The following is a 20,730-nucleotide window of genomic DNA, read 5'->3' as shown; positions in this document are numbered from 1 at the left end:
TATAGATGAAATAACCGAGGCTTCCAACACCATACCCACAACCACCATTTTAATGGTTCTCAAATGTTGGCGTACGGACCTTAAATCACTGGTAGAGCATGTTAAAAAACAGACGCCCAGATCCCATTTCTGGAGAGTTGGATTGGGTAGGTCTGGGGTGGAGTCCCAGCCTCTACCTTCAACAGCCTCCACAAAATAATATGCCCTCAATCCTAAGAGCCAATACATATCTTTACTGAAATGAGGCTTGGCAGGGAATTAAAAGAGGCTCAGGAGCTAGGGAATTTTAAATTTGGAAGTAAATGGAAGAACAAGATGACTTCCAGAGCCACAGTCTACTTTCAGGCCTCAGTGTCCTGCTTCCAGCGCTCAGTGCTGGCACTTTGAATGCGTCAGTTGAGAGGCTCCCAATTTTGATGATGAAATCATATACGACATGGAAATCCCAATCATGCTTAATCCTTTCTGCCAGTATTAACACGGCACTAGGTGAGTCAGGCGGACAGTTTTCTAGGAGGGCTTCGGTGACCAACCCATGGGTGCCCAAGAGGAGTCACAGAGCGTTTCGGATCATTTAGGCTTTCTGGCCCATGAGGCATAGACGGAACTCATTTCTGCTGAAGGTGACATCTGGTTTGTGAAGCTTCATAAGTTTCGAAGGACAAAATCAGCCTGAATTTGAAGGTAGTATAAAGAAGACGTGTGATACGGACATTCAACTTACACAAAACCAACTATGCACGCACAGCTGAACTGAAAAAGAAGAGAAATCATCTTTCCGTGGGTAAGCACACCAGGCGGAATGGCTGAACAAGCACGACCCAGGGGTGAACATAAGACAGCAGGCAGGAGCCTGCTTTCCCCTTGGCTGGGCTTAGTACCAACTGCTTCATCAGAGGCTCAACTGAAAAAAAATGAGGAAAACTAGCTCAGCTGGACTTCTGAGACAGGCAGCGTCAAGCCTCCACTGTGGTGCCCACCTGAAATATTCTCAGGGCTGTTTTGATTATGAGATTTTCACCCATGTGACTGTATATAAACTGTAAGTCATGGCTGCAAGTCTGCCCTTGAATGACACATGCTTTAACAGTTGGGTTCCAGAGTCAGAGCACCCGATGTGTATTCTGGGTCCACTGTTTATTAACTTCTGGGCAAGTGATTGAGCTTTTCTGTGTCTCAGTTACTTTGATTTAACGTGGGACGAATAACAATGCCTACCCCTTAAGACTGCTGTGATGAGTAAGTGAAGGGATGTGTGCCAGGGGCTAGGAAGAGTGCACAAGGTGCGTGCTCAAGAAATGCTGGTCCTGGGACTTCCCTGGTGGCGCAGTGGATAAGACTCTGCGATCCCAATGCAGGGGGGGCCCAGGGTCGATCCCTCGTCAGGGAACTAGATCCTACGTGCACCGCAACTAAGAGTTCACATGCCGAAACTAAGGAGCTGGTGAGCCACAACTAAGGAGCCCGCATGCCGCAACTAAGGAGCCCACATGCTGCAACTAAGGGGCCTGCCTGCCGCAACTAAGACCTGGTGCAACCAAATAAATAAATATTAAAAAAAAAATTCTGGTCCTTATGCAGAAGTGCCTGGGTGGGGCTAAGAAACAAGGAGGTCATCTTAAAAGGTCAGGGCATGAGCTGGCAAGTGCAAGAGCCAGTGACTGCAATGCAGGAGTGTGCCATAGGTACACAGGCACAGAGGAGCAATTTGGAATTTTAAAAGTTTTAATTAAACCAGAGAGTCCACAAACCCAAGTGAGTAAAATGTCAGCTGGAAAGCAAGAGAAGCAGACTAAAATAAGAGGTGGCCGAACAGACCTTATAATTGTTTTCATCTTATGTCTTTGGACTGGGGTCTCCTCAGTCACACTGAGGAAAACATGCAGTCTCGGAAAAAGTGAAGTTAACAAACCCATTAGAAAGGCTCTGATTGTGGCAGGAACAAGGGTGTGATCTAAGTAGATGTGATATACGTTTAGAGAGACACTGTCCATGGCGTTCAAAGCCCAGTGGAATTCAGATACACCTACTTTGGGTCCGTGATCCGCAAGATTTCTCTGCAGAGTCTACCAATAAATGTTACGGACTCATCCACAGGGGTAAACTTTGGTATTGGAATATGTGTGGACTGGTACATACTTTGCCAGTCTTGAATCTAGAAAAAAAAAAAAAGAACCCCAAGAACATAAATATTTAGTACATCTTTGATAAGGTAACCTACTTATCCTTTCCTCACATAGTTTTACAAAGACAATGTTGCATGAACAGTGAATATAAATGCTCCTTGATTTTGAAGAAGAAATTTTTAAAATTGTATTAATAGCCTCTCAGAAATGCCACATATAATATATATAAAAAAAGAAATATCTGTGAAAAAGTGCAGTGATTGAGAAGTGGAAAAAGACAAGAATTTCTGGCTTTCTGTCTTATAAGTTAACATGTATCAATGTAATAATAAAATCAAAAATATAAGGCTGGAAGATACATAATCTTTTGAAAATGTCACCTGAATCATGTCAGTCACCTAATTAAAAACTTGCAGAGTGGCTCCTTGTTAACTACCAACTAAAATCAATCTTCTCAGCTGTGACACTTAAGAATTTGGTGCTCAAGTAACCCAATAAAAAAACAGACATGGGGTTCCCCTGGTGGTGCAGTGCTTGGGAGTCCGCCTACCGATGCAGGGGACACGGGTTCGTGCCCCGGTCCGGGAAGATCCCACATGCCGCGGAGCGGCTGGGCCCGTGAGCCATGGCCGCTGGGCCTGCGCGTCCAGAGCCTGTGCTCCGCAATGGGGGAGGCCACAACAGTGAGAGGTCCGCGTACCGCAAAAACAAAAAAAAAACAAAAAAAAAACAAAAAAAAAACACAATGAGATGCCATTTACACACACTGGGATGGCTATAATTTAAAAAAAAAAAAAGGTAATTAACAAGTGTTGGCGAGGATGTGGAAAAACTAGAACCCTCAGACACTACTGGTGGGAATGAACAAATGGTGCAGGTACTGTGGGAAACAGTTTGGTGGTTTATAAGTTAAATGCAGAATTACTAAATGACCCAGCAATTCTGCTCTTAGGTATACACTCTGATGAAACCCAGCTGACCTCCTAACTCTTTGGAACTCCTGATCACTCGAGTTATAACGACTACACTAGACAGCTTCATTCTGTAGCCATTTAATTAATTAAGTCTGCTTTCTCCTTAGGACAGTAAATTCCGAGAGGTGAGGTGTCATATAAACTTTTCTGTGACCCTCACAGCTTCTGAAGGTATTCGTGACTGTGTAGTGGTTACTGATTTTTAGTAACTATTGAAATAAACTTTGTTGTTGGCATTTCTGAGGTTTGGGGCACATACGGGGCATGTGAGAAGTAACAAATAGAGTCAAGCATATTAAAATCTATTTAGATACCTTTGTTCTTAGGAAGTTATTACACTCTTGTTCCACATTGTAATTTATAATACGAGATACTTCTTCCTGCCAAATCTTCAGACCGTAAATGTTGACATAGTCCTGAATGTATTCAAAAGAACGATGGAACCCATCCATGGTAGCTCCCAGCTCTTTCAGCTTTGGCATCAGTTCACTTGGCTGTGCATAATAAGAAACAGAAACCTATTATATTGGCATAGACTGTCACCCCCTAATACCTACATTAGACTTTAAAGGATACCCCAAGTGAGAGACCGCAGTGACGGTTTGGGACAGCTCTGGAAATACTCATTTCCTACCTCATCTAGGAGGAATGGTAATTTATGCCAGACATCCAGCAAAGAATAGATTTCATTCATTTGGAAAGAAAGCCTCATATAAAAGAATATATAAAAACTGAATGTCAGTGATTTCTCTCATATCATTTGATGACTCTAATCTTAAGAGTTAAAACATTTTAAATTGAAGTTACTGATGTGAAAGGTACTCTAGATGTAAATTTCGGGCCTATTCTTTTTCTCTTGAGAAAAATGACCATATTCCCAGAAAGATCAAGCAAAAGAAAAAATTACAGCCTTTATAGTGCCAATCTGTTTTACGTTTAACAAATTCTTTTCACTATGAGAAGGAACCTGGAATCACAAACATCAGTTTAATTCTTAAACTTGGGGATCAACAGGTGAAGGAAAGGACTGGTTTTAAAAAGAATTTTCTTATAATATGAATGGATTATAATGTAGGATCAAAAAACATATCAATTGACTGTACTGAACATGATATAGTAGATATATGTTAGAAGGTAGGAAAGGTCTTGTTCATAACAGTTAAAAATGGTGTTCTAGAACATTTTGCAAGGCGAGTAGAGGGAAAGGACAGACCCACTTTGGTGATCTGGTACCTTGGCTCGAGGGTTGAAGATCAATCCCCTATGAAGAGCAAAAGCCACACGCTTAACCAGCTCCTTCCTTATTCCATCCTCCAGCAGTTGTTTTGGGTCCACCTAAGTGCAAATCGAAAAGCAATGAATTCCAGAAAGGAAAAGTTCAGTCCTGAAGAAATCGGAGGAAAGATAGTTTCCAGAGTCCGTAAGGGAGCACTTTCCTATCTCATTACTTGACAATCAGGATTTCTTTTTTGATTTTGTGCAGCTTGGATAGAATTATTAAAACCTGTCACCTCTGTAAGACTTGGTTTATCTCAGTAAAATTCATGATAATTTTACAACATGACATTTCAAAGATGGTGGGTATGGAAAGTTTTAAACTGCCTCACATTTTAATCATTTCATTAAAAGTTAAAAGTGCCTCTTCTCATCACAGGAGGAGGTGGGAGATTGAAGGGCCTGCATCTGAAGTCAGTGCACATGTCTCCTATGGAAGTTATCTGAGGGCACCTATAGTCATATGAGCAAAATCAAGTTTGGGGTTGGACCACTGAAGATTTAACAATTCTCTTTTCTTTCAGCATTCTTGGGATGCTGTTAGTAATTAGGGAGATAAAACAGGAAAGCAACTCTGCTATCTAACTATATAGCTTATTTTGCTGATTCTTTTTTTCTGTAATGAGAAAGCTTTTGTTATTCCCTAAAAAAGTCTCCTGTCAAATCCATAAAACATCAAATAGTTTTAACACACTCCTTTGAATTCCCTAAGACTTGTTTCTTTTACTTTTAAATTTGTCAAGAGCTATTATTTTAAAAGTTATAAAGACAACTGATGTGTTCCATCTGGGTTTGATAATATTTAAATTTCAAGGAAGATAACTGGAATGAAAAAGTTGCTGAAAATACAAAAGCCAGAGGAACTTGTTGGACTACAGCGTGACCATGCAATCAGTAAGAGCCAGACTGTGTAGAGATAACAGGTCAAAGGCCCTGGGTTCTTCAATAGACAAATTGTAAGGAAAGAAAGGAATGAGGGAGAAATCTGAGGAGTAAATCAGCCTTAAAAGACGTATATTTTTTGAATTGCAAGTCTGAACCAGAGTGTCCAGAAATTTATTTTTGGATAATAAAACTAAACAGAGAGACTAGGAGTAGGTCAAGGCCCATGAGGAGGATCCTGCGGTGGGAGCTGTGGCTGAATTATATCTCTGGGCTTGAGAGGTGGTGAGAATGAGTGGTCTTTACTTTATAATAACCGATCAAGCTACATAATTGTTTCTGTAGCTTTCAGCAACTGTGCTCTATTTTACAAGAGAAAGGTAAATTATAAATAAACATAGTCAATGAGAACAAAATCAAAGAAGTAACATGAAGTTTCCAAAGAAATATTCCTTATAAAAACAGATTTAGTGGAAAAGAGTTAAATGTTTTATGAATCTCATGGTCTTAAATGGCTCTACCCAATTCTTCCTAGACTTCCACCAATCTGTGGAGTGCTCCCAGGGAAGGGAAAGACCCCTTCACACAGCCCCTTCCTCACAGTTCTGTCCACACCCCCTGTGGTTAACAACAGTTAATAGTTTTCATATGGATCCTCCAGACCTTCCTCTGTTAATTTATATACGTATTTGTCCTTAAATATATTTAATTTAAAAAACTATATGGGATCATAATACATACATATACATACACACACTGTTCTGCAATTGCTTTTTTCACTTTACGTTTTGGAAATCTCCTAGTGGCAAGTTACTTTTGAATGGCAGCAAAGCAATCCACAGTATGAATGCACCATGATATATTTAGCCATTCTCTTACTCATAAAATGTCTAGGTTACTTCTATTTTTTTGGCTACATCTAACAATGAACATTATATGTATATCCCTGTGTATATCTCACTTGTTTTAAGTCATATTAACTAAAGTGATTTTAAACTCTTTGTAAGGGTTTGAAATAGATCCTCAACATTCAAAGGTTAAAGATTAGTGAAAGCCACAGGATCCCACAAAAAGCCCTGAGTTGTTAAACTGGCAGAGACAGTCTACTAAGTTTGAATGGGGTCAAGATGATATTCCCTCTGCTTTTATTATCTGAAAGATTCTGGCAAAAGCCTTACATTTTTCTTAAGCAATCCTTTCTTTGATAATTATTGCTAATTACTAGGTTTTATTACATCCTACTGGTCACTTTGCATTTAAGACTAACCTGGTCCTAGGATTTATCATCATTTAAGGATGAGTTAGGAGTGATAACCTGTGTGTGTACTCTCTGAATATCAACTGAATTAAACTGGCACCAGGCCTAAAGCATGTTTAATAGAATCTATTAATATTCCAGGACTACAATGGTATTTCTTTAACACATTTCCAGAAACCACATGGTAAAGTTCTGTTTCTATTTAGGTTCATTTCCTATATTTTCTTGGATTTCATTAACACAAATGTTATATCGATGAAAATTTTTTTAAAAATCGGAAATGTTAAGATTTTGCTGATATCAGACAAATGGAAAAATAAATAAAAGCACCATGAACTGTGTGACTGGGTCACATCACATCACTAGTCATTTTAGGATTACAAACTAAAACAGCAATGAGATACCACCTTAGACCCCTTTGGAGAACAAAAATTAGGAAGTGGATAATGGCAAGTATTGGCAAAAATGGGGGAAGATACACAGGAAACAAGTCATGTGAGGAGGCACTCTGGCATTATTGAGACTAACTAAGTACAAATGTGCCCTAAGACTCAGTGACCCACTCCTGGGCAAGCAGATTTCAGAGCAATTCTTATACAGGTCTGTGCTAGGAACAGGTTCAGAGATGCTCATCTTGACACTGTTTATGATAACAGGAAGCACAGGTGTGAAAATGAGTGGCATAGGTGTCTGTGCCCTGGGGAACAGTTAAGTAAAATGTGGAATTCTCTGCAGCAGCAAGAAGTAACCAACTACCTGATCCACAGCAACATAAATTAACTTCAAAGCAGTAACTAGTGAGAAAAGTTGGAAAAAGAATGAGACTTAGAGAAGAATATGATTTAGATAAATCAAAACCATATGCATACATAAAATAACACCACTTGCTAAAAATAAGGATACTTGCATATTTATGGAAAGAAATCAAACATACGGAGTGGATGCTATGAGGCATGGGAATGGGCGTGGGCATCCAGGAGAAGAGAAGGAAAAAAAATAAGAGAGGAGCTTGCATGCCTCAGTGATGGCAATGGCCTGTGGTCAGAGGGGTACAATGATCTCAGCTCTCTGCACCTGGAGTGCGGTATAAAAATACTAAAAAGAAAGAAAGGCTGCAGGCAGGGAAGGGAGAAACTGAGCGAGCTACTTTGCCTAAGGGAATTGAACTATTTGTTTTCTTTGTTATTACAAAAATTCAATAAAACAGATTTTTGTTAGAGTTAAGGAACTCCTGGGTGTTATGAAAAATAAGGATTATAATGCTGTCTTTTCCTCTGTCAATGAGTAAAGTGAAGATGTGAAATGAGTAAAGTGAAGATGTGAAAGCTGCATGTGAAACAGCAAGAGGCATAAGATGGTAACACTACCCCACAGGATAAATTCTGCAATAATCCAAAGGACGAAGACTTACTACGGGGCCACAAAGGCCAGCATTAAGACCATTACCTTGATGATGCCGACCAAAGTTGTTTTCATCATTAAGATGCCTTCAGTAAAAATGGAAATAGCATGAGTAAGCTTGGCAACCTTTAACAAAGAAAAAGAGGTTAATGAAGTACTTCTCATAAATGACCCATCGCTTCTATGGGAAGCTAAAATAATTGACTGACAGTTCTGGAATGGGCAAAGACAAGAGAAGCAGCGTGCAGCTTTAGGACACCTGTGTATACACGTCCTGGTCAGAAATGAGGTTCTGTGGTGTTGACCACTGTTAGACATACTGGGTGACTGAGTCAGAAGACGTTAAATCGTTCTTCACCCTTTGACCAATCATTTCCCCTTCTTTGGGCCTCAGCATTTCACGCATAAGATGAAAGCAGGACTCAGTGATATGGATGATCCCTTCCAAAAAGAAAAGGCTCAAGGGGATTCTGAGAAGGTAATCTACTGCCATCCACATTCTTTTCAAACAACACCAGGAGACATTGGTAAGGTTGACTGAGGCTATACTTTTGAGTTAGAATCAATGTAGAAATTCTGAGCTTGACAATCTCAATTCCTGATGTAACTTTTGGAGCTGTGTCAGAGGATATGAAATTGATGCTTGTTATCACATTTTCAAATTTCACTTGATTTTATTTTTCACATCTTTAAGTTCAGGGAAAAAGAAAAGCAGAGGTGTTTTGGGAAGAACAATTTCTGAGGCTGCTTAACTGTGGAGCGGCCTTAAAAGTCTGGCTGCAAGAAGTGGTTCACGGAATATGGATTACTTTGAGCCACTGATTTTGTGTACAAAGCAGGAACCTGAATGGGAAAAGTCTAGGCAATGTAGCCCAAAGAGAAAAAAGGTTGATGTGCTGAGACTATTCAAAAGAAAAGTAACCAGCTGAGCTCTACTCCCTCTGAGAACATTCTGGCAGGCGAGGCCGTGAATGACACCAGGTCAAGTTAACGAATGAAGGTATAATTGCACTAAAATGGCAAAACCTGGTTATTGTTGAGAGTGTGGAAAAAGATCAATAAACCAGAATTGATCTGGTGGTCCTGGGGATATGGCAGGTGACACGGACCTGTGCTATTTCATGGTTTGGGGGTTTCAAAATCAAAAGGCAGAAGTCAAAGGGACACAGCACCTCATATCGTGGGCCAAGCTGGGCATAGTCCCTCAGCTTGTCCTTGTCCAGCCGGGTCGGCACTTCAATGATATCGTGGGTCTGAAGCTTTATGATCTTTAGAAGGGAAGTAAACATGCTTTCCGGAATGATTTGCAAAACCTTTAATGAAAGGGAAAAGAGAAAAAAACAAACGAACCTCTATTTTATTTCTTAGCTGGTAAATGGTATGATGACAGTAAGCACAGTGCCCGTGTATATGAACAGCCCTTCGTCTGCAGGAAGGGCTGCTAAGGGCCTCACAAGAGCTATTTTAACAACTGCTCTCAGGCACAGGGCTACTTTCCTTCAAACATTAATTGCTCACAGGATATAGAGCTAATTCTCATAGAAATGATGCAAAAGATGTATCATTTCCACATTACAAGTTTCTAAAAGGTTGAGGTTCAGAGATGTTAAGTAACTTGGCTGTAAAGCCCTCAGCTAGGATGTGACACAGGAAAATTTTGAATCCAGGCCTGTCTGGCTCTATGCTACACCATAAGTTGTTGAAGCAAGGACCAAAATGCTCCTGAAAACTTTGATTAAGTTCCAACTAGAATGTGCTGGATCTAGATCTGGCTCTTTTACCAACTATGACTTTGAAGAAGTCACCAAGATCTCTGTTTCTCCATCTCTACGCCTATAAAATGGGGGCTAATACCATCAGCATTTAAAAAATAGGTATGAAAGTTCTTTGAAAGTAAAAACACAGCTGCACACCCACAGTACTGGTAAGAATAAGTTTATTTTCAGGTATTGCAAATTTCTGGAATTAAATTAAGAATAAGGGAAAGGTATACAACACTACTATGTATAAAACAGATAAATAACAAGGACCTGCTGCAGGGAACTATATTCAATGTCTTGAAATAACCTATATATATGTAAAACTGAAGCACTTTCCTGTACACCTGAGGCTAACACAACATTGTAAATTAACTATACTTCAATTAAAAAAAAAAGGATAAGGGAAAGGAACACAGGTGTACTTTTTTCAGGGTCCCAAGCACATCGTTTGTATTTAAAACAGCAGTTAGTTTGCCATTAAAATAAACATCATCTTGATGCATTTCTTACCTTTCTCACATAGGACACCAATTCGCCAGAATAATATTGAGATACACTGAGAAGGTCAGGGCTATTTGCTTGATTAATACGAAGAAGGGGCAGGTCAAGGGCAGAGGCAAGCTGGAAGGAAAATAAGATGTATCTGTTTCTCTGTTTCAAAAAGTCCTAGAAATCTCTCTTTTTCCAGAAACAGTAACATACAACAAAACTCTTGGGCTTTGCCCAAAAGAGAGCAACTACTGAACTTCATCAGTGTCATTCACAGTTTCTGACAAGATACAATTTTTTAAAGCGACAGTCATCTGCTACGGCAGTGGTTCTCAAATTGTGGTCCCTGGACCAGCAGCAACAGCATCACCTGAAACCTTGTCAGAGATGCTGATTCTCTGCCCCACGCAGATTTACTTAATCAGAAACTCCGGGGCTGGGGCCCAGCAATCTGGGCTGTGACAAGCCTTCCAGGTGATTCTCCTGCATGCTCAAATTTCAGCCACTGAGCTACAGAAGGCAGCTACTCCTCTATGGAAATCAGACATTCTGATTGATGGACTACCATACTGAGTCTAATCTAAGATGACACGGCTTGTAAGAAGTGCCATTATTTTATGCACTGCTCAAAAAGAAAAAACATGCCGACAACTATGATATGCCATCAATTATACAACACATCCCAATTACAGAGATGTTAAAATATGAAAGTGCACCTCAGAATTGATATATATGGTAATTCCATCAGAAGACACTGAGTAAATTATTTGTTCATTTATCACGAAATGAAATTACCTTGAGAGAAGGGCCAATCTATGCCCGTGTTGTTTAACATTATTCCCTAACCTTTAGAGGAGATCCTAGATTGTAGCAGAGGCTCAACAAGAATTTTTTTAAATGAATAAAAGGATTTTATTCATGTCTAGGGAATAAAGAACCCATAGGACACACATTTTTAGTATCCTGTAAAACTTTAAAAAAATCTATTTCTTCATTTAAAAACAATTTTCTCTAAGACACTCTAACTTCTATTATTAATTCAAACTTTATTTCTGGCATCTTTTGCAACTATGCTCTCATGAAAAACTTCCTAACAATTTTCAGTCTATAAAAATACTTAAATTAACCAACTTTCTAAAAGGGTGAAATCTTGAACTGAATTAATGAATGAGGTAATAATGAAGGCCAACTCTTCCCTAGTAACTGAGAATGCAATCTCACTGTTATCTGCTTACCTTTAGGAATGTAGCTCTGAGTTTAGTGACCATGGATGGGTTTACCCTTATGCTCTCTTGCATGATAGATGTGAAACTGTAAAAAGAGATAAATAGTAAGGAAACATTCATAATGGCCTTCATTGAGGACAAATGCCAGGCTGTCCATGTTACCTGTCAATTAACTGCCAAGCAAAAGAAAGGTCCCCAACGATCTGCATTGTGATCAGGACCTCCTCTTTAATGTTAATGGTTCGGATCATTTGGTGGAGAAACTTGCGAGTATCAGCAAGAAATTGACACACTTGCAGATTTGATTCCAACTGGTGAAATTCTTGAACCTGAGTTACATAAACACACTGGATTTTAAAATTCTGAATGGCCTGTATAGTGTCCACTTTTCCTTGAAAACACTTCCAATAAAGCGCACTACTTACTAAGAATGTCTTGGCAAAATTTTAATTTCAAATTATAATTTCAGAAATGTATAAGCCAAGTCAGAAAACAATGCATAATTTCTGAGATTAGAAAATGTTCCACAATTTCTTATCCTGTACATATATGACGTAATAAGCAAATATTCCCATTTTCCATTTCAGTATCAATAAACATGTATTGAAAAATCCTTCTAAGTCTGAAAATTTGCAGGATTGTTAAAAAACAAAATAAGTCACATCACAACCAAGGTGCTGGCACTTGCACATCTTTAAGTTCTTTTGATGGGCTCTTTAAAACAAAATAATGATTCCACAGCGTTTTGACATTTTAAGTACATAATTCAAGGGGCCTGGGCTATATGCCAAAAGAAATAATGCAAAAGAGAAAAAGTATCAGAGATTTACAAAGTTGCTTATAGTGGTACTATAGACTAGAAAATCCAAAAAACAACCAAAATAGAAATAGCACAAGTGAGCAATTGTTCTGGAATAGCTAGGGAAACTGGCATGCTAACAATGGAGCATTATACTGTGTTGCTATAATAGTGGCCATCCTAAAATCCTTGCAAAAGTAAGAAAGAGCCTATAAGAAAGTCTTGCAAGTGAAAAAAGTCTTAATGTATACTTATATCAATTGGAAAGGGTTCCAGACGAGGATGGATGATGTTTCATATAATCTATATGTTTATTGTTCTGATGCTTTTGTTTATTTTCCTGGTTAAACATACAATTAAACTTTTAAGAGTGTGGAGGTATAGGAATTCCCTGGTGGTTAGGATTTGGCGCTTTTACTGCTGTGGCCTGGGTTCAGTCCCAGGTCGGGGAACTGAGATCCCGCAAGCCACGTGGTGTGGTCAAAATTTTAAAAATAAAAAAAAGGATATTATAAAAAAAAAAAAAAGGAGTGTGGAGGTATAATTCCTTTTTTTTGTACAATCATTTTTAAGTAGATAAAAGGAAACTTTTTTTCAGAAAAAATACATCACTTTAAAAGCATATGATCGTTATACAACTATTCTCATTTTTGTGTATCCATCCCTTTCCAGGTTTTCTCCCCAAGGCACACACTTTTTACAAACCTAAAAGTAGCGCATACAGTGCAATTTTGTTTTTGCTTTTACCTCCTTACCACAGTTTTCCCAATGTTTCTATACTGTCTTCATAATTTTTTTCCCAAGACTACATGTTCCTGCAAATTGAAGTATCATAATTTTTACTACCATTCTCTTTATTATTGTCATTTAATTATTTTCGCAATTTTAGGGCACTGCATATAATATTACAGTGAACACATTAATTTATATTGCTTTTGCTTCTGATAAAATATTCTCTTAATTTCCAGGAGCAGACTCCTGGGTAGGTCAAAAAATATGATTCATGATCCGAGAACTGTCATTTAAAAAGACTTGCCTTACCTCTTCCAAAGCCTGTATTAGTTGCACAGTTTTTCTGCCCGCAGCAGTAGAATCATCATAATTTAAAGACAATATTTGTTTTGAGATCTCTCTGAACCAAGCTTGAAGATTTTCTATTAATACAGAAACAAGAAAAGACTACTGAAATCCCAGAATTCCTGCAGTGGTGGCTTTGAATTTAATTAAGTAATCCTTTACAAATCTAGCTCTTAGTCACAGAGCTTTTACTATGTACCTAACATTGGTCTTAGGAATTTTCCAAACAATAACAACAAAAATGCCTCGGGCATGTGACCTAGTAGAAGAGATGAAACTTTCTATATAAATAGCTTAGTTTATAACACCTGGCAGAAAAGGGTTAAAGGCCCAAGTTTTGGGTGGGCCAAAAAGTGCCTTTGGTTTTTTAAGTAAAAATAAAAGACACATTTTTCATTTTCACCAAGAACTTTATTGAACAATGTAATCACACTTCTGTTCCACTACTTTCTGCCAATTTTCAGGCAACTTCATAATTCCATCTTCCCAGAACTTTCTATGTTTTTGAGCAAAGAACTGTTCCAGGTGCCTTTTACAGTCTTCCAGGGAACTGAAATTTTTTCCATTAAGAGAATTTTGTAAAGACCGAAATAAAGGGAAATCCAAAGGTGCAATGCCAGGTGAATACGGCAGATGAATCAGAACTTCCCAGCCAAGCTGTAACAGTTTTTGCCTGGTCATCAAAGAAACATATGGTCTTGAGTTATCCTGATGGAAGATTATGCGCTTTCTGTTGACTAATTCTGGACACTTTTCGTCGAGTGCCACATTCAGTTAGTCTAATTGGGAGCAGTACTTGCTGGCATTAATCATTTGGTTTTCCAGAAGGAGCTCATAATAGAAGACTCCCTTCCAATCCCACCATATACACAACATCACCTTCTTTGGATGAAGACCGGCCTTTGGTGTGGTTGGTGGTGGTTCATTTCGCTTGCCCCACGATCTCTTCCATTCCACATTATTATACAGTATCCACTTTTCATTGCCCATCACAATTTGTTTTAAAAACGGAACGTTTTCATTACATTTCAGTAGAGAATTGTATGTGGAAATATGGTCAAGAAAGTTCTTTTTGCTTCACTTATGTGGAACCCAAACATCAAAGCGATTCACATAACCAAGCTGGTGCAAATGACTTTCAACTTTTTTTGTTTTAAATTGATTTATTTTTGGCTGCCTTGAGTCTTCGTTGCTGTGTGTGGGCTTTCTCTAGTTGCGGTGAGCGGGGGCTACTCTTCGTTGTGGTGCACAGGCTTCTCACTGCGGTGGCTTCTCTTGTTGCGGAGCACGGGCTCTAGGAGCACGGGCTTCAGTAGTTGTGGCACATGGGCTCAGCAGTTGTGGCTAGCGGGCTCTAGAGTGCAGGCTCAGCAGTTGTGGCGCACGGGCTTAGCTGCTCTGTGGCATGTGGGATCTTCCCGGACCAGGGCTGGAACCCATGTCCCCTGCATTGGCAGGTGGATTCTTAAGCACTGCACCACCAGGGAAGCCCAGACTTTCAACTCTTGATTTGGATATTTTGAGTATGTCGGCTATCTCCCGTGTGGTAAAACGTTGATTGTTCTCAATTATTGTTTCCATTTGATTGCTATTGAACCAACTGGTCTACCTGACTGCAGAGCATCATCCAGAGAGAAATCTCCAGCACGGAACTCTGCAAACCACTTTTGACACGTTCGATCAGCCACAGTACCTTCTCCATAACTGCACAAACCTTTTTGTGCGTTTCAGTTGTGTTTTATACCTTTCTTGAAACATAATATGCCACAAATGTTGTTTTTCTTCCATCTTCAATATTAAAATGGCTATTCAAAAATTCACCAATTTGTATGTGTTTTTTTAAATGCATGCTGATGTGACAGGTGTCACATACAATCTAACAAAATTGTTTCAAATGAAGTTAAAGACAACTAAGTGCTACTAGAGCCACCTTACGGGAAAAACTGAACAAACCTTTTGGCCCACCCAATAAATGTTGTAAACTGATGTGTGCAAAGACAGTAGTGCAGGTGGGGAGGAGTCAGAAAGGAAGTGAAGGATGTGACACAGAGTTAAGAGGATGGGTAGAGGTCTGGACAGGCAGAGGGAGGGAGAGGGAAAATCTGTCCCTAGATGAAGAGACAGACATGAGCAGAGGCTTTGGGGCAAAATGACAATGGCGCGTCTTGGAGGGCAAAGAGGGACCAACATGCAGGAGAGTGAAGTGTGAGTGGTGAGTTGTGGGGAGTCTGAATGGATTAGGTGGCGCCATTTGCTAACCAGCCAGGCATTTCTCAAGGCAGAGATGGGGAAGGCCGTTAACATGCTCTGAGGACCCTCAGTGAATCAGGCCAAGTTTTAAGCTTAGTCTCATTTAATTTTCACAAAAATCTATGGAGTAGGAATTAAAAGCCATTTCTCAGATGAGGAAGCTGATGCCCAGAGATATTAAGAACCCTCTGCTGCGTCACACAGTTACTAAATGGAAGAGCCAGGACGTGCAAACCGTCAAAGGCTTCGCTCTTTTCACTTCACCAAGTTGATTCTGTAAAGGTTTTTTGTTTTATCAATGGAATGATTTCACTTTAATAAAAGCACTTAAGGGCTTATAATCTAAGTTATTTTAAGAATTGACATAAAGAATTAGCTATAATTTTAAAGATTTTTTGTAGGACTGAGGGACAGCTATGGAGTAGCTAAAAGAACATAGGAGGTAATGAGTGAGATACAGGCTCTGGACCTTTGCTACCCTCGGCAAGTGATTATAAAATAATAAAGATGTTTATCTCACAGGGTTCTAAGGATCAAATGAGAAATATCCGTGAAAGTACTTCCTAACTGAAATATGCTATAGAGCCAAAAAAGTATAAGATATTGTTTTGAATAAGCTTTGAAACATTGCTGGTATTTATAAGAACTTAAAAGAGACTAGAATACAGATTAATGTGTCTGATTAGACAACTAATCTGGTTAGATTGGTCCTGGTGATTCTTTGTTTTTTAGATACAATATGCTGACCTGCAAAACATGTTGCCAATTTATATCACACCACTAAAAACTGCTCTAGTTTTTCCAATAGGAATATTAATGAAATTTGGACATATTTTTTGACCAGCAACAAATAAATCAAATACAATAGTCATAAGCTTGTATTAACAATAGTGAAGCTTTTTAAAATAAAAATCTATATTATTCATCAATTCTACTGTATAATTAACTTTATCGGAAATAAATTTGACAGTTAAAACAAATATTAAGCATCAAAAAAAATAATTTGTCACCTTAAAATTCAGAATGGTTTTTCAGGGGCAATTTGAAAGGATCCTATCTATAGGACAGGAGCCTTCAAAAATTTGAAGTGATACCACAATTTTCCTACAGATAAAATTTCCTAAAAGAGGCAAGATTAAAATTGTTAAAGTAAAACTTGAGCTATGTTGTTTCAAAACAGTCTGCAGGTCCCCACTTGTGCCACTAGATGGCAGATGCGTCAGTGAAGAAGAACCAAATAGGACTGAACACAAGACTCTTAAGATATCATTTATGTTAGCAGTTGGTAATATTCTTGGGTGAAGTATCCTGAGAAGATCATGAAAGTTATGCCCCCATCCCCATGCACATAAAATTACACACTAATGACACACCAGTTCTGCATACTATGGTGGTAGGGGGAGGATATGACTCTATAAAATACTATTGTATTTATGAACCGGAGTACAAGAACCCATGATTTAGCCCAACCTCTTACTTCAAAGATAAGAAACCTGAAGTCCAGAGAGAATATGAGATTGCCCAAGGGAGCACAAGGCTAGAGCAACCAAAACTAAACTTCTGATCTTCATTAGCAACATCCCAGCATACAATGAGGACACAGTAATGACTTTTTACTCTGCTAGTTTCTAATAATCTGTGTATACTTTTCAAACACACCAATAACTCCTCTTCAGCAATTACCATTTTTCTCCACTCTGGTTAGGGGTTTCACTCCTGAAAAGACATCAGCAAGCTCCGTCATCCGCTCTGAGCCCTCCTTCTTGTAATGTTCCCATTTGGCCTGCTTTTCTGAAAGCATTTGCTTGAACATCTGTTGAAGAGACAGAAGAGATTTACTGATTTAAGAGAGAATCCAGCTTAGGCAGTTTACTAAGAAAGCCTGAGCGAAACCCAATTTATTATAAAAATAGGTGCCTGACATCAGTCTGATGCCACCTCTTAAGCATTACTACTTTATACAAATTGGGGGGCAAAAGCTAGACCATCTCTAAGACAGTGGCTCTCAGACCAACTGAGGCAAGGCGAGTGTTGGTTCTGAATTGGCATTAATGTCTAGGGCTAGTTCCTGAGGCCACCTGATCCAAACCCCCAAAGTTACTTTTACAGAACCTGGACATTCCCAGGCGCCTGTGATTTTTATTATGTCCACAGAGGCTTTTTTAGGAGTAAGAGACCAAGCCCAGAATTTCCTTGACTGAACTCAAATCCTCAAGGTCCTTAGGTCAACCTTGTTAAAATGCAAACTACCACCCTACTTAGGCCCTTTCCAACAGGTTCTCGTGGCTTTTAAGATGAAGACTAACACCCCGCAAGGCCCAGCGCAGGCTGCCCACCTGTCAACCTCACTTCCTACCACCTTTCTCTTGCATTCTCTCCCCTGCAGCCAACTGGTCTCTCAGATCCTTGAACTGGCCAGGCTCTTCCCTACCCAAGAGGACTTAGACATAATCTGTCCTCTCGCTGGGATGTTCTTCATCATGCTCCCCCATCTTTGTCTTAGCTAACTAACAGGTTCCTTCTTCAGCTCCCTTCTGAAACTCTTGCTTCTCTTCTCAGGGAAGCTGTCAAAGCTAGGACAGGATCCTTTATTTTAGGTACCCAGAGACCTATGTTCCTCTCCTATAGAGCGTATACCTGCTTTTACTCATTTTCATTTGTGTAATTCTCTGATTACTGTCCGCATGCCTCATTAGACTGTAACTTCCACCATCTGGTGCATATTTTCCTATCACTGTATCCCTAATGACAGTAGGCACTAAATGCTTGTTGTTTAATCCTGTTCTTTCCTATAAGAATGATCCCAGACACCTAGAATCTGTAGCCTGAATCAGAGACACAGCTATAAAATCCTAATCTTTAAAAAAATTTTTAAGCATAAAAAAACTAAGACTTTGGTGATTATTCATTCAATATTTTTACCTCTTTGAGTATAAACTCAAATTGTGCAGTATCCAACAGCAATTGAAAGAGGATCTTGGGATTGTACCTAGAGTCTGTTAGAATCTGGTCCTTGATTTGACGAAGGCGTTTGTTGTTTGGGTCACAGGCTAGACATGGGAGAAAAAGAGTTTCCAATTTATTAAATGTGTAGAAAATATCTATAATAAATAAGATGAATTCTTAAATACTTTCATTTCCCTTTTAAGCATTTAAAAAGTAATAAGCAAAATGTATATCAATAATAGGTAGTAAAATAAATTATATTACACCTATGCTATGGAGTATGCACAACTGAACGGTTAAATATGACATTGAATCTGACATGGAATGTCATCGTGATGTATTGTTGAATGAAAAAAGCAAACTGAGCACAGTGTTGCCAAATTTTTTAAGCGTTGTGTGGGTGGTTTATTATCGATTGTCCAATATGATGGGTCGAGCCTTTTGGCACCATTTCCTAAGTGCGTGGCCTCCTTGTGTCCTGTTTGAAGCTGCTTTTGTTTTAAGCATTGATCTCTGCCATTCAACTATGGACAGGTGTGCAGAAAAGATTTAACACAGCAGGCCCAAGACTGCCGTCTTCAAAAAGGCTTGTTTGCAAGGCCGGCTCTTGGCTGGCATTAGGGAATGTGGATTTTGGAAGAGTTCCCACCATGTTGAGAACTGGTAAGAATGGCCCACCATGCTTTAACTCTTTGTACAATGTGGTTTATTATGAACACCTGCTTTCCTCTGGGAGTTTGGAATTTTGTTACCTGCCAGGTAGAGGCTGCCTTGATGAGCCCCCAATAAAATCCTGGGCACTGAGTTTCTAATGAGTTTCCCTGGTTGGCAACATTTCACACATACTGCCACAACTCATTGCTAGGGGAATTAAATGCATCCTGTGTGACTCCATCAGGAGAGAACTCTTAAAAGCTTGTGCCTGGTTTCCTCTGGACTTCACCTCAGGCACCTTTTCCCTCTGCTGATTTTGCTTTCTATCTTTTTCCTGTTACAAACCATCGCCATAAATACTACTATATGCCGAGTCTAGTAAAGCATTGAACCTGGGGTGGTCTTGGGGACCACTGATACGACAGGGAAGCAGGGTTACCCACACAAAGATGTGGCACCTCCAAACAGGAAGAACCAGACCTGAGACCATTCTGCTCTTCGTAAAGGCATGACTGGCACTCAGAGCTTTCTGGATTATCCACCACCTAGACCCCTCTCAGCCAGAGAGCTTATGGCTACTAGGCCAAGTTCACAAAATTAGGCAGTGATGACCCAGGGATAAGACACCAGATGTCTTGATTCCCTGGTCAGCATCTCAGTTGCCAAGCTAAATCATTTCAAATAAAATAAACATTATGTTTTAAAAGTATATAGGATAAAAAATACTGATATATGCTGAAATTGGTTTACAGGGTCAATTATTTATGTAAGAAAGAAAAATAAAATAGGATAAGGTAAAATGTTTACAAGTAAAAGCTACTTAGATTGCAAATAAAGTCAAAATAAAAACTTTAAGACAATAAACACTGTCAGAAAGTTCACAGCTGATAAGGTACAAGGACCCTGATAGTTGCTCTAATATCACCCGTGCTCATTCCTGCTTTCCAAGCCCTCCCATCAGCATCTTAGGAGGTCCGGCATGTACAGAACGACCATGCTTTCCGAGCACATGTCAGTGGTGTTTTTGGTGCTTCAGGCACGGTGAAGCCTGAGCAAGGCTATTTTACATATTGATTTCCAAGTTACTCCATCGGAAAGAGACTCATGACAACCTGGAGGAGGGCTCAGTTTTCATGGGAAACTGCAGAGTTCTGATTTACCATGCATTCTCCAGAACTCCCTAGGAAGAAATATATTGGCACTGATGACACTGATCACACAGAGACAATTTTTCAGCTTCTTGTTTGCCTAACTTAAAAAAAAAAAAACAAACTTGGAAGGGGTTCCACTTGTCTTTATATTAACTCTAATTCAACAAGAAACCTTCTGATACTAATTTGCTTTCATTTTTGCACAGGAGACATCACTGTGCATTAACAATTAGCTGCAGAGAGTTAACAGGAGGGAATACGAGAAATCTGCGCCTTCCTTTCTGCACGCCATGGCCAAAACACCATGAAAGCTAAATAAGCAGTTACTTTCCCCACATATGACTCACAGCCAGATACACAAATCATTTGATTCTTGTAAACTCTGACCTTGTGCAATCAGGTCAGACAATTGCCAGCTCAGAAATGGAAACAGATGTGGCCGAAAAGCAGAGAACCTGGCAA

The 20,730-nt window shown here is 39.3% G+C and overlaps 1 protein-coding gene across 3 annotated transcripts in view; it reads right to left on the bottom strand.

The window, feature by feature from the left end:
• WASHC5 (WASH complex subunit 5) overlaps nucleotides 1-20,730 on the bottom strand; it is a 54,162-nt gene that overhangs the window by 15,447 nt on the left and 17,985 nt on the right. For all 3 annotated transcript variants that reach the window (XM_079902452.1, XM_079902451.1, XM_079902450.1), the window contains 11 exons: nucleotides 18,440-18,567; nucleotides 17,201-17,330; nucleotides 13,232-13,344; nucleotides 11,554-11,720; nucleotides 11,401-11,476; nucleotides 10,187-10,297; nucleotides 9,089-9,229; nucleotides 7,962-8,042; nucleotides 4,334-4,435; nucleotides 3,415-3,594; nucleotides 2,031-2,155 (listed from right to left, as the gene is read on the bottom strand). In XM_079902452.1, the coding sequence (XP_079758578.1) occupies nucleotides 2,031-2,155; nucleotides 3,415-3,594; nucleotides 4,334-4,435; nucleotides 7,962-8,042; nucleotides 9,089-9,229; nucleotides 10,187-10,297; nucleotides 11,401-11,476; nucleotides 11,554-11,720; nucleotides 13,232-13,344; nucleotides 17,201-17,330; nucleotides 18,440-18,567 (1,354 nt within the window). The remainder of the gene's footprint in view (nucleotides 1-2,030; nucleotides 2,156-3,414; nucleotides 3,595-4,333; nucleotides 4,436-7,961; nucleotides 8,043-9,088; nucleotides 9,230-10,186; nucleotides 10,298-11,400; nucleotides 11,477-11,553; nucleotides 11,721-13,231; nucleotides 13,345-17,200; nucleotides 17,331-18,439; nucleotides 18,568-20,730) is intronic.

Source organism: Stenella coeruleoalba (assembly GCF_951394435.1).
Source record: "Stenella coeruleoalba genome assembly, chromosome: 17".
NCBI classification, from domain to species: domain Eukaryota; kingdom Metazoa; phylum Chordata; class Mammalia; order Artiodactyla; family Delphinidae; genus Stenella; species Stenella coeruleoalba.
Note: the sequence above shows the minus strand (reverse complement) of the source record. Positions and strands in the feature narration are given on the sequence as shown.